Source organism: Ananas comosus, unplaced genomic scaffold (assembly GCF_001540865.1).
Source record: "Ananas comosus cultivar F153 unplaced genomic scaffold, ASM154086v1, whole genome shotgun sequence".
NCBI classification, from domain to species: domain Eukaryota; kingdom Viridiplantae; phylum Streptophyta; class Magnoliopsida; order Poales; family Bromeliaceae; genus Ananas; species Ananas comosus.
The window spans coordinates 84,485-98,922 of NW_017893350.1; the positions used below are offsets into that span (position 1 = coordinate 84,485).

The window sequence follows — 14,438 nt, forward strand, 5'->3', positions numbered from 1 at the left end:
CAAGTGCCCCTTCATGGCACTTTTGTCCAACAAGTCCAAGCATGATTTTGGTGATCATGAATACATAATTTAAGTCATTTTGAACATAGGAGACAAGTTTCCCCATTGCTAACATGAATACTCTCACTTGCATGCAAAAACCCCCAGAATGCTCTACTATATAGAGTGAAATTTTTGTAATACATAAGGCATGCATTTTAAGTATTCTAAAATTCATAGAAATTCTATCTAGCATGAATATGCATGAATATTAACGTTACGACGAGTATAACACTCATAGGGGGCAATTTGCCCCGGTTTCATGAAGTCAAACCCACCGAAACTTCTCGAAACCTTTTGTTTGCTCTGACGAAGGTGTCCACCACTCTCTTAGTACCCTAAAGGTCACAAAAGGAGGGATACACTAACGTTACGAACAATCGTAAGCTCGATCATTAAACAACACAAGCTAAGGTGAAGAAAACTCACCGAAAGCGAAGATAGCTCTCTCGATCTCCAAAAGGGAGTTAGAGGCCTTCTAATCTAACCTAAAAAAAGTTCTAAACTCATCAATTAGGTTCAAGAAGCTACAAATCCAAAATCCCCATAATAAACCCTAAGTCTCACATCTAGGGTTCCCAAGGGTAAAATCTACCAAAACATGAAACAAAGGCTAGAAACAAGATACTAACCTCTCAAGTGCTCCAAGACAGGGCTCCAAGCAAGCTAGGGTTGAAGTTCTTCCTTGCCACAAGCTCCAAACACCAAGCTAGGGCTTCTCCCATGGTGGAAATAGCACCAAGAAGGAGAAAAGAAGCAAAAAGATGAGATTAACTTCAAAAACCCAAGCTAAAAATCAAAAGAAAATGAAAGAGCTGGAGTGGAGGGCTCCCCTACCTTCTTTCCTCTGTTCCCAAGCTCACGGAAGTAGCAAAGGGGCGTGGGTGATGATATAGAAGTGCTACAATTGCAAAAACACCCCTGCAGTTCAAACTGTTCAGAATCTGCCAAAGTGTACCGGTACACGAGAAAGTGTACCGGTACAAATCTTGCGAAAATGCAAACCCGAGCCTCGGGTTGGCAGTTCACCACATCTGTACCGGTACAACCATCAAGGTGTACCGGTACACTTTCTGTACCGGTACAACAATCAAGGCTGTACCGGACTACCGGTACAACAATTAAGGCTGTACCGGTACAACCATCAAGGCTGTACCGGTACACAGCCCTGCAGAGGCAACCCGAGAGCAGCCTAAGTCCTTCTCTTTGGTGGCCTTAGCGCTACTTAAAATACCATAAATCTCGGGATACGTGTCAAGCCCCGCCCCGAAACCACTACCAATTTGGCACGGTTCGGTCGCGGCGACGGGCCGCCGAACGGACAGCACCTCCCCTGTCCGCCCAAGGCTTAACAACAAGAATGTGTACAAGAATTTACCCAGGAAATTAAATTCTAAGCATACACATTCACAAGGGCACAAACAGTGCCAACAAATACAAAGAGCAAGCGATCCACAAGATAAACAAGTGAAATAAAAAGAGTACTCTGCTAACTATTACAATAGTTCCGTCATTCTCATTTCCATCATTATCTTTAAATGATTACATTTTTCATCCAAAATACATAGCTCTCAAATCCTCACCTACAATGATCTCTCTCAATACATAGGTGACTAATGCAAAAAGGAAAGCTACTACACTACCACGGTCTCACTGATCGGGCGCGATGCCCTTGCCGCGGTCCTCTCTCGGCAATCCTGTACCTACCACTAGATATAGAGTGGGGTGAGAACTATCTTCCATAGTTCCCAGTGGGCTCGGCCGCCGACTCCTGGCCGATGCTCCCACTAAGGTCCAACTGGGACAAGTAACAACAGATAGATAGATGATAGATGATCCGAAAACGCTGTAATGATGCGATAGTAGGAAACTTGGCTACTATGCCCATAATCATGAATATGAATGCATGCATCATATAATGAAGGTTTTCTACATGCTAACAAATTCGATCCAAGTTCGAATAGCCTATGTATAATAATTGTTAAAACCTTTAATCTTTCCATTACCCAATCTGTGGCAGCCCTAGGGCTCGCCATAACTCACCTTTCAATCCCAAGTGGGGAGGGAGCTCCCAAGTGGCACCCAAGCCCGGGACGCTGCGGACTCCATGTGGTCCGGACCTCCAAGTGGTCCTAGTCGCGCGACACTCCGGAGTACTCAACGCAATCCCTCCATGTGGGGATTTGGATGGCTATATCCATCCCAAACGCAGACTGTGAGCTAGATCTAATCCTTTTCCAAGTGAGATACCCCCTACAACTAGGGTCAACAACCTAATCAAATCCTCTCCACACCTTTGTTCCTAACATTCATGCAAGCTATTTAGCCGTTTCTAAATTCATTGTTCACTAGGCATTTTCTAAGGGATCCACCTATCCCTAGGTCCATCGACCTCTAGTGCATTTACACTACATTAATACCACTCATTATCATTCAATGTTTGAATGTCACTCGTTTGTTCTTTAACATTAAACTACTTTCTATGTCATCAACCACCCGATCGGTTCATTCTATCTTTAGCATCATAGGATTCACACATTCCGACCATCCTCACCTATTAGTACCAAGCGTTCCAAGTACACTAGATTATCATTTAGAAAGCATAAGGAATGGTGCTACTATGCAATCCTACAATGTAACATGAAGAGATGAGATTAAATGCAATCTAAGACATAGAAAGGAGTTCGAAAGCTTCGGGATGGCACCCCCCATTTTTAATCAACGTAGAGGCCCCAAAAACGCTCCTCAGTGAGCTTTACGAAAAGGCTTTAGCCTTCCTTGGTCCAAGATAGTGCCGAAACGACCGTAATTCGCCGATAGCTCCAAGCCCTCTTGACGAATTGCGAAATCGGCTTCGCCCCCGCGTTTGGGCACCTATCGATTAGGTTTACAAGGCCTCAAATGAGATCAATCTCATACTTTACAAAATGCCCCCATTTGGAGCCCTAGGTTGCACATATAGCAACCCACTAATAAAACCCTAGATTCATGGGATTGATCTACTTAGAAGTATGCTTGGGGTCCATTTGACCCATTCCAAAGCATAAAAACCCAAAAACCCTAAGTATACAAAGCTAGGGTTTGTAGCTTACCTCTTGAACTACACCAATGGGAAGAGGAGAGGGAGATGGAGGTGCTCAAAGCCTTCCTCTTGATCTCCTTCTTCTTCTCTTTCCTTATCTTCCTCTTCTTTTCCTTCCTTTCCTTCTTGTTCTTCTTCTTCTCCTTTCTTTTCTAGAGAGAGAGAGAGAGCAAGAGAGAAAGAGAGTGAGAGAGAGTGAAATGAGATGGGTGTGAGGGAGAGAGAGGGCTCAGCCCATTCAAATAAAAGCCATTTTGCATAAAAGTCCCTCAACTTTCACTTCTGTGCACTGCCCTCACTGGGCAGTTCTCGCGCGGAGGGACCGGTCTCCCCGAGAGCTTCCCTCGGGCGCACGCGTTCGGGAATCGGTCTCTCCCCGGGAGACCGGTCCTCACCTGAGAGACCGGTCCCCGAGAGCTCAATTTTCAGGACTTAGCCAATTTTTGGCAATTCCCGCTGGGACCACGTTCGGGAACCGGTTCCTCCCTACCAGGGACCGGTTGCATCATGCAACCCCGCTACAACCAGCCAGTGGAACCGGTCTCTCACCTCCAGAGACCGGTCCCCGAGAGTATCATCAGCCCAATGATGCGGTTTGCACCATTTGCTCTCGCGGACTCAACTCCAAAGCACTTTTTGTGTTTTGGACATTCTCAACTCCCACAAAGGGTATACTTTGGACAATTAGTCGGTCCTGGATGAAGTACAATCCTCGGATTTCGAGAATTCACTTCCTTACAATACGAGCCATAGGTCAGAACTCAGATCAAACATTCGAACCTCGTAATTTGCAAAGGTCCGGTGTATTACATGGATGGAGTAATGTAGGGGTAGGATGATGGTGATAGGTGGAATAGTGTTTGATCTAAAAGCTATTAATAGTCAAAGGGTAGATCTAAGGGTTAGAAACCTAGAAGCACCAAGGTGTTGGTGCTTCTAGGTGTATTCTAGCTCAATTATATATATATATATGTGTGTGTGTGTGTGTGTATATATGAGTACGATCGCCTTTCTACTCATAAGTCAATTTCAATGCTAGAACTTTCAGATTAACGATCAATACCGTTAAACATGATTTAGAGTATTTGAAACTTCTAGAAATCAAATTTCATAATTTTCCGACACTATTTAGATTTCAAAATTGATAACTTTTAACGGCCAGTATGGGATACATGCTAGTTTAACGGTGTAAAAGAATCAGAATTGGTTGATTTTTTGATAAAAAAATTCTACTTACTATCTAGATAAAGATCAATAACTCCGATCTTAAATTGATGGATTCGATCATCCATTTTTAGGATGCCGTTCAATTTTGACTGTTCATTTTATGCCCGGTTGATAGACTTTATTATAATTTCAAAAATTACGAAATTAATTTTCTAGAAGTTTAAAATGTCATATTTAACGGTGTGAATCATCAATTCAGAATCTCCATCATTGAAACAACTTATGAGTACTAAGAGCTCTATACTGATAATAGTATAGTAGCCCTTCTCTCTCTCTCTCTCTCTCTCTCTCTCTTTCTCTCTGTGTGTGTGTGTGTGTGTATATATATATATATATATATATATATATATATATATATATATAAAATAGAGTCCGGTTATGGTGCTTGTAAAAGCACCAAGCATTTGGTACTTGTAAATTTTTTACCGTTAGATCTACACCTTTGATCATTTTCATCCGTTAGATTATACTATTCAACCAACCACCCTCTCAATCCTAGGGGGCCCACGTCATCCTAACCGCACATCTCTTAATCCAATGGCAAAAAATCTACAAGCACCAATAACTTGGTACTTTTAAAAGCATAGGATCTCAATTCTATATATATATATATATATATATCAGATGTCCTATCACTAATAATCAATAAGTTGTAAGGGAGAGATTATCTTATATATCAGGTGTATAACTATTTTTTTTTGCACTGTATTTATAGAATTTTATTATAAAAGTAGAAATCAAATAAATTGTATTTTGGCTTTTTAAATATTATAAGTTGCATTTATCAAATTAGATTATAATTTTGTTATATTAATCAAGGTTTAAAGTGCCGCCTCGTGTTGTACGGCACGAGGCGGCACGTACCGTGCCCCCAAGAAGGGGGCACAGTTTAGGGGGGTCTCGGACCCCCCCTACGGTGCCGCGGCACACACCAGGGTATCATGCGAAACAACGCAATACCCGGGTGGGTGCCGCGGCACTCCTTTTTTTTTTTTTCGCTTTTTTGCTTTTTTTTGGCATTTGCTTTTTTTTTTCTTTTGAGGTATCCGAAGCATCTTTGGTACACTACATCCCCTAAAGATATTGCAAATCGAAGATCTACCGGTTTGGTAAGTCAAAAAATTATAATTTAATTTTGTCGTTTATCAATATACGGACAAAATTTTAATTTATATATTCGATCCATACCGCAAGGGGCTTTGCCCCAAGCCCGATCTATTGGCTCGAGCTCTCCGCTCCACTATAGACATCCATTTTTTCTTCACAAATTATTTTATCAAAATTTGTCGTACTGCAAAACTTTTTGACAAATTAGGGGAACAAAATTGAACTAAATAAACAAATTTTGAGGCACATCAAACATGAAAATTTATTTTTGTGCTAGAAGATTGAAAATACTGATAAAATTAAAAGCTAAATTAAATCAATTAATACTTAAATTTATTTAATTTATTTGTCATATAATTTATTGTTTAATTTTTTTGATAGATCTAATAATTTTTTAAAAAATTAATTAAAAATTATTTTTTCAAATACTTTTTAAAATAATTTTTCAAATAATTTTTAAAATAATTTTAAAATTATCTTTTTTGTATTTTATAAAAGAAAGATTATAATATGGTCAAAAGATTCCAAGCTGTAATAATTTCTATTCTTCATCAAGTATAGTTGTACTTTATATCGAAAAAAACTTACAAATATGTTAATTGATTGTATAGTAAGCTATATATAGCAAATATTCATAATTATTTGATTAAAATTTTCAAAATAATGTTATAAGAGTTTATTGGAACAAAAAAAAAACTAAAATAAGTTCGTGCCAAAGCGTGCTAGTAGGAGGTCATGCGTATCTTTCGGCACATAAGCGTATCATGTGTTGGCACGAAAGCATGCCGATGCTGTACCGTGCTTGGCAAATAGCGGCACGCCATGTTGTGCTGTGCTAGTGGCAGAGTGACACACCTTGTGCCATCAACACTACTAAGTATAACCAAATGAGATTTTGTTACTAAATTTTCCATTATTTTATCTCTTCTATATTTGCATGCAAAACATTTGTTGTATAATTTGTATGGGAGAAAAGTTTAACCCTGTAAATCATGCACAAGAAGTGTTGTTAAGAATAGATGAATACCTTGTACTTTGTAGCTCTAAAGAGAGCATTGGCGCTAAATGATCAGTCATTTTTTATGTGTATAATGTCCGGATAGTCCTTGTACTATCCCAACAACTTGGTCAACTATAGTCTCAGAACTTTCACATATTTTGATGTATAGCCCTAACCACCAAAGAAGTCTTCTGGTGTAAATGATCATTTTATTCTTCAGCTGTAAAATGACTAACTGATTTCAGTCTACTTCATTCAGGATTGAACTGTCATTTTACCCAAAAAAACTATTTGTTAACTGCCCGAAACGAAAAGTATAGGGACCATGTTACTAAATTTACTAATGTAAATAGTAAATAGTTTTCTAGTACTACAATAAATATGTATTTCAAGTGAAAGGTGCAATAATTTGTCATTCATTTTTCTTATTTGGCGCGTATCTTTGTATTTACTATATTTGATAGCTTTTTATTGTATATCTATCATATGTAGATGGCTTATGTACCAGCGCTATGCAGTACCTTGACTGCCAACAAAGCACCAACCACCTCCCGTAACATTGGAAATTTGGATGTTGTCATCATTTTCTACTTAGTATATCGTGGGCTATGATTGTCTTACAGCATTTAGAGGCAATTTTACTTTTCCTCTTGTTGTTTTTGTTGCTACTTTCTGTCTAGCTGCTTTAATCGAACTATTGCAGCCAAAACAAATCGATCTGTTCAGACATGGTTCAGATCCTTATATAGGTCTAGCACAAATTACTCACTGTTAACTATGAAAATATATAAACACCGTTCTTTGCCAGCTTAAGCTTTTAGGTATCGTTTGGTTCGGGGATATGCAAAAAGTGGCTATTCTAGGGATAGGTATGTATAAATTGAGGTATAAGCGGAGATTAGATCAATTTTGCGTTTGGATGAAAATTAGGTTATTCCTGGGAATAAAAAGAATTGTGTTTCGTTAGGTTAGATGGAATAAGAAGGATAGTGGGTTTTATAAATAAAAAATAATCATATTACCCTCTTATTATATTTGAATTTAAATTTTTAAAATTTAAAATTTTAACTTTGAAACTTTAAAATTTGAAATTAATATTTTAAATTTAAAATCTCAAATTTTAAATTCAAAATTTTAAATTTCAAACTTTAAATGTAAGATCAAATTTAAGTTTGAAAAATATAAAATATAAAATTTTAAATTTCAAATATTTAAAATATCAAAATTTAAATTTAAAATTTAAAATTATAAACTTTAATTTTGAAATTACAAATTATAAATTTCAAAAATTTAAAATTTTTAAAATAAGAATAGGGGTGGGAACAATTAATAAAAATAATTTATTATAATAAATTTATAAATTTTTTTAAAATTCTACTTAAACTTAAATTTAATAAAAAGAATTTATTATAATATTTAAATATAATTTATTATAAAATTTATTATAATATTTAAATATAAATAATATGTATTAATATAGTATAATTAATAATTTTATAATAAAAATAATGTATTATAATATATAACATATTATATTTATATAATTTAGTTTTAATGCAATTTGTAATTTTAATTAAGTTTGAAATTAAGCATTGGAATAGCACTATTCCACCAAAATGGTGGAATAGCAAATCCTTTGCTATTCTAGGATAACCGGGAGTAGCAATGTTTGACCGGGATAAAATATCCCTGTAAAACATCACCCCGTTTGGCGGAATAGCGGGGATAACGCAAACGGAATAGCGGGGATAACTTTCGTTATCCCCGCTTATCCTCCAAACCAAATGGGGCCTTAGAGAATAATGATTACTGAAAACTATTATATTAATTTTTTTATTACGATTTCCTATTGTAAGTTTATAAGCTTTATTATTTTTCTCTAGAATAGCTTACTAAAATTACTTTTACATTCCAGGAAAGACATACCGGATCAGAGTCCACAATGTGGGCATCTCAACCAGTCTAAATTTCAGAATCCAAAATCACAACCTGCTCCTTGTGGAGACGGAAGGGTCGTACACTGTTCAACAGAACTATACTAACATGGATATCCATGTGGGTCAATCGTTCTCTTTCTTGGTCACGATGGATCAAAATGCTAGCAATGATTACTACATAGTGGCAAGTGCCCGATTTGTTGATGCAAGCACCCGAGACAAACTGACTGGGGTTGGTATTTTACACTACTCTAATTCCATTAGTCCTGCTTCAGGTCCACTTCCTGATGGACCGAACGAGGGTGATACCTACTTCTCAATGAATCAAGCAAGGTCTATCAGGTATGCTGGATTTTGGTTTATATGCATTCAATTTTGTCTATTCAATAAATTTATGCATGTACAAATAAAATTACCTAATTACATAGGTATATACCCTTATAAAATTAATTAATTACATATATATATTCTTGCAGAATATGACTTTTCCATACTTCTCTGGAGAAAACATATATTCACCCTTTTATTCAAAATGCCCTATTTGAAAAGCATTTTTTGATGCAAAACCGGCTTCCCCCATAAATTGCACGAGATCCCAACTTAAGGATGTTTTTGTAGGAAAGTGCTCATCAAGGGGTATATAGTTTTTCTTTTAGGGTATATACGAAAATTGATTTTCCAGGGATTCATGTGTAACGCCTCTTTTCTATTTTTGTTTTCTTTGAGTTTCTAAATGCTACATTAACTTGATTTCATTGGCAAATGTTTATTCGTATCCTCAGTGAAGATAGTTTCAGTTTGTAATTCCTTGTCTAATCAATTTCAGATGGAATGTCTCAGCGAGTGCTGCACGACCCAATCCACAGGGATCATTTCGGTATGGTCAGATCACTGTCACTGATGTGTATGCACTACTGAATAGGCCTCCTGAGCTTATAAATGGGCAGTTACGAACTACTTTGAATGGTATTTCCTATATTGCCCCTCAGACACCCTTAAAGCTTGCACAGCTATTTAATGTGCCTGGAGTGTATAAGTTGGATTTCCCAAACCATATGATGAATAGACCTGCAAAAGTTGACACATCCATTATAAATGGCACTTACAAGGGTTTTATGGAAATTATATTCCAGAACAATGGGAGTACTATTCAAAGCTACCACTTGGATGGCTACGCCTTCTTTGTTGTGGGGTAATATTCAAACTACTGAGCACACTCGCAGCCTGTATTTAAGGAGAATTTGATCCTTTTTCCTTTTTGCATAATTTGGAATTTGTTACAGAATGGATTTTGGAACCTGGACGGAGAATAGCCGAGGTACATACAACAAATGGGATGGGGTTGCTCGAAGCACAGTGCAGGTATTCAGTTGGTATTCATTGAACTTGATTTTCTTATGTAATGCTTGTGGTGATGGCCAAGAGCTTAGGAGAATGTGTTTGGCTAGGCCTCTCATTTTTCAGGGGACTAAACTTCCTCTGACTCTAAAATCTACATTAATTACTCTCTGGACACCATCGACTAAAAGATCTGAGTGTGATAAAAGAAATTGGGATAAAAAAAGATTTCCTGTAAACCATTGCATTTTACAGGTTGCTTTAAATTTTACACTGTATAACTAGTGGCATATGTGCAATGTACATGGATAAGGCACTATAAAGAGTTGGATGGAATGGCCATCAATTTAATGTTTGAGCTGTTTACTCTAATTTTGTAAGTGTGTTGAATGTTTCCCTAATTATATGACTTGGAAATTAGTTTCAATTTTGGTCTCCTTCTAAATATATGAGTTAAAATGTTGCCTTCAGTTGCTTGGACGTTAAAATATGTGGTTTTTTTAAAACTTAAAACAGAATTTCCCTAATAATATTTTTCAGGGATCAGCTTTGACTTTTGTGTTGTTTTCAGTGAACTTGCCACTAATTATGTCTTTAAGTAGGCTCTATATAATATGTATATCTTAGGGTTTTGCCTATATTATATCTTGGTGTTGATATAGTTTGACTAAAGCCTTTGTTTATTGTGGATCAACCTATAATCCCTTTTAGGCTTTTACTACATGTTTCTTGGAGTTTTTGCCAACTTCTCAAGCCCTGTGAATTGCAAACATTACTACATCATCAATAAGCACATGATTTCGTTAACATGTAGCTATTCAAGGCTACTTTCCATCTTCTAGGAGAAGATTCTAAATGGCTTACCCTACTAGATGAGCGGGATTTTGAGAATTCTGATGACATCATTGTGAGGTTATGTAATTGCTAATGGGCACGGTTGTAATTTGATCAAGTAGGGATGGGTTGGTATGGGGGTGGTTTTTGCAAAACCCAAAACCCTCAAGAAAAAATTGAAACCTGAAACTGCACCCAAACTTGACGAGGTGTAAAAATTCAAACCTGAAATAGAACCCGAATAAAAAACCTCAATATACCCATTTAGCTTCGGTTAAACCCGCCCCATTCGGGTTTGGGTTCAGATAAAATCTTGGTTATCTATACCCATTGACATGCCTATGATCAAGACAGAGGAAAAGAGGCTGAGCAACCTTAAAACCCACAATTAGGGTCACTATGGATGGTCAGCCCCACTTATATGTGCCTTCATCAAATGTCATTATTAATGGCTCCAAAGACCTTTCATACTTGATAAGCTCTATTTCGTGCTATTTTAATAAATTTTAAAACTTAAATTTCTCATATGAGCTCTCTAGTTACGTTTCAGTTTCTAACAAGTAATTTATCAGTCCCAATTTTATGTAGCCACTCTCTATTTTTCCTGCTCCAGGTTATTTGCTTAGTTAAAAAGAGTCAATAGAAGGTGGAAGGCTGATTAAGGTTTCATCTAAGAAACAGGTGGACTTGGATATGTTGTGATCTAAAGCATATAGAGGTGGTACATGTAACGACCTAGCCTACTAGCACTAACAATTGTGAAGTAATTTACCCTGGGGCGTTGGGCTTGAAAAGTTCTTTCCGGATTGGGGCTGCACATCCAAAACGGATGCCAGAGCACCTAGTTATAGTTGTTTTACTGAATCCAAGTCCAAATTGTTTCAATGGACCTTAACTAAATTTCGACCAGGTTTTAACGCCAGACAGTCCGAATCAGCATTAGTACTGGTATTTCTTTAAGCTAAGCTTGTTCACTGCTATTGACTCTTTCTTTTCTTTTTTTTTGGTGGTGGGTGGGGGGGTGGGGGGGGAGTAGTTCTCATATCTAAATATGAAAACCATATCTAATATGAAAATCAGGCTGCTAGAACCTGAGCATATTCATTCATATATTTACTTATTCCTGTTCAGACATCCACTTGTTTTCAATTCTAATTCTAGTGTTATTTTAATTGTCTTCACGTAACTAATCTAATGTTGTCTTCTTTCACAAAAAAGATCATATAATTCATAGAACTTTTTAAGGAATTAATAATTTTTGAATTCTATTTTTATTTTCTTAACATTCTAGCATTCTCAATAGTTTCATTTCATTATGTGAATGAAGCACATATTCAAAGTGCAGGTATTTCCCGGAGCATGGACCGCCATTCTAGTGTATCTTGACAATGTGGGGATATGGAATTTAAGAGCCGAGAATCTCAACACTTGGTACCTGGGACAGGAAGTATATATAAGTGTGGTCAACCCGGAGATTAGCAATAAGACTGAGCTTCCTTTGCCCGACAATGCTATCTTCTGCGGTGCGCTCTCAAGTTTACAGAAGTGAGTTTCTAATTTATCCTTATGGACGTTCTTATATAAGATCAATTTTTTAATTGAAAATTGTTGCAATACTTCTATTAAAAGCTCTGTTATAGTTAGTATTTTGTGTTCTCCATTGCAGAGAGCAATCCCACAAATTTAGGTTCTCCGAAGCATCGCCATTTGCAAACTCATGCAGAATGATTTCGATTCCGCTGCTTATAGCTTGGTTTAGCATTTGGTTGTAAGATTTTCGAGACTTTTGTGTGATTAATTTATGAATGGCACAACATGCAGAAAAACAATATCGGGGGAAAAAAAAAATGACATTGAAGTTGGTTCCATTTCTGTCAAGAGGTTCATAAAGATGAGATTATCATCAAGTCTCTTCATCTCTCCCTCACTGAATTCTTAACAGGCGAAAATGCACCTGATGAGGTTGTATACGGCAATATACTGTAGGGGGCCGGTCGAAGATACACAGAATAGATTTAACATATAACTTTTGTTGTATAGTTCTAAATTAAGAACTTTGTCTAGGCCTTGCTCTGCATTCACTCTTGTTCGACTGTATCTCGGAATTTGGTACTGATGGGAGTAATCTCATCAGGTCATTTCCTGTACGATTTGCATTATCTAATATTTTTGGTGTGGGTGCATAGGTTATTTGTTAATTGAGAGCAAATTCCTTCATAAATTCCTTTCTTATTTTCAATGGGTTGAAGGTTTCTAAAATATTTGAGATACAATTATGAACCACTTAGGTTGAACGTCAACATCGGTCACTTGTTGTCTAGAGAAATGAATCTACCTGAGTTATTAATCATTTTATTTGAAGGTCAATGTAGAAATTGAGATTTTAAATATAAATTATGAAAAAGTTGGATTATTTCTGTCTAAATGGACGGTTTTGAATGAAACTAAATTGCCACTTTTAAGATCTAATAGCGCCGCAAGTGGTGGGAGAAATCTTACTGCAATTTTGCGTTGGAAAAGCGTGGTTTGGAGAGAAACCACAAGAGGGCAACTGATTAGTTATGGGTTTTTTTTGCAAAAAAAATGCGACATTTTATGTGTTGAATTTCATAAAATTTTGATGAGAGGTACTGTCATGCCCCGCGACCGCTCCCAGATTTGGTCCGGTTCGGGCACGCCAACAGACCGCCAAACAGACAGTTTTTCCTGTACGTCCTAGGCGTCGCAACAAGTACAATACAAAGGTTCCAATCAGGAACAGTACTCAGCAAACAGAATTGCATCAGGAAGGTATCAATCAACATAAACATATCCTATAATATTACATCCATTCATTTTACATCACAATTCCATTACATTCAACTTCCAATACAATTAAGTTTTTACAACATTTATTGATTACAATTTGATACAATTGCTTGCTTTCATTTTCTATACCCCTAAGCTACGTCGACGGGATACTGCTAGCTCTAGTCTCTGGGGGTAGGGCGCTATCTATGGAGCTACGCCCTTGCCTCGCGCCGCCGCGCCGCTCACGTGCGAACCTGTAAAACCCCAAAACAACGTGGGGTGAGAACCAACTCCATGGTTCCCAGTGGGTACGGCCACCCAAGGGAGGAGCTCGACCAACAGATCCAAGGGAGACAAATACAAGTTAGTCCAATAAACAGATAGATGTGTATATCATAAACATGCAACTAACTTTACCTTGCTTTGCCTCACGACTGCAACGATGCTATGCTATATGCAACAGGAATATATGCAACATGAATATATGCAACAACTAGTAGAATTATTGATTCTACAATCACTCTCGCTAATCTTAGCTTATGTCATCCAACTCTAAGGTTCTACTACCTTAGGTTATCACATTTACCACTAGCCCTCAAGGTTCTATCTACCTTATTCCAGCTAGCCACCCGACTCGGCCTCGAGTCAATCAACAGCGGATAATCCGCGCTCTGCCCGGCTCGAGGTGAAGGATCCTGTCGCATGCACCTCAGCCTGCAAGCCAAGAACCACATCGCCCAACGGTCCGCCCGAAGGTCCGTGCACCGTGGTCAGGGATCCGCTAGTGGGAGAGGAAACATAGCCGCGTACACCCATAGCCAAGATCCCCGATAGGGAGAGGAACATGCCGTACACCCTAGCGCTCTTTGTTCTTGCTTAGTCATAATCCTCAAAGTTCTTTCCGGTGGGAGAGGAACATCGCCGCATACACCCGCGGTCCAAGAACTATTGAGTTCACAAGTACTGGGATTCCGGAATCGACTTCACAAGTCAAGGGTCCATATCCAACCCTATACTATTGACCTATCTAGGTCCAATGCACTTTCCACCCTAGGTCCAACTGACTCTAGGTCTAATGCCTCAA

At 37.7% G+C, this 14,438-nt stretch overlaps 1 protein-coding gene across 3 annotated transcripts in view; it reads left to right on the plus strand.

Annotated features, from left to right (window-relative positions):
* Window positions 1-12,773, plus strand: part of LOC109705743 (monocopper oxidase-like protein SKU5) — a 45,889-nt gene extending 33,116 nt beyond the window's left edge. The window contains exons 5-9 of one of the 3 annotated variants that reach the window (XM_020226520.1): window positions 8,371-8,734; window positions 9,219-9,269; window positions 9,676-9,754; window positions 11,910-12,109; window positions 12,386-12,773. In XM_020226520.1, coding sequence (XP_020082109.1) covers window positions 8,371-8,734; window positions 9,219-9,269; window positions 9,676-9,754; window positions 11,910-12,109; window positions 12,386-12,503 — 812 coding nt within the window. In that variant the 3' untranslated portion in view covers window positions 12,504-12,773. Of the gene's footprint in view, window positions 1-8,370; window positions 8,735-9,218; window positions 9,585-9,675; window positions 9,755-11,909; window positions 12,110-12,230 lie in introns of all 3 variants that reach the window. The other 2 variants (XM_020226517.1, XM_020226519.1) reach the window with 2 other exon arrangements.
* Window positions 12,774-14,438: the final 1,665 nt, after the last annotated feature.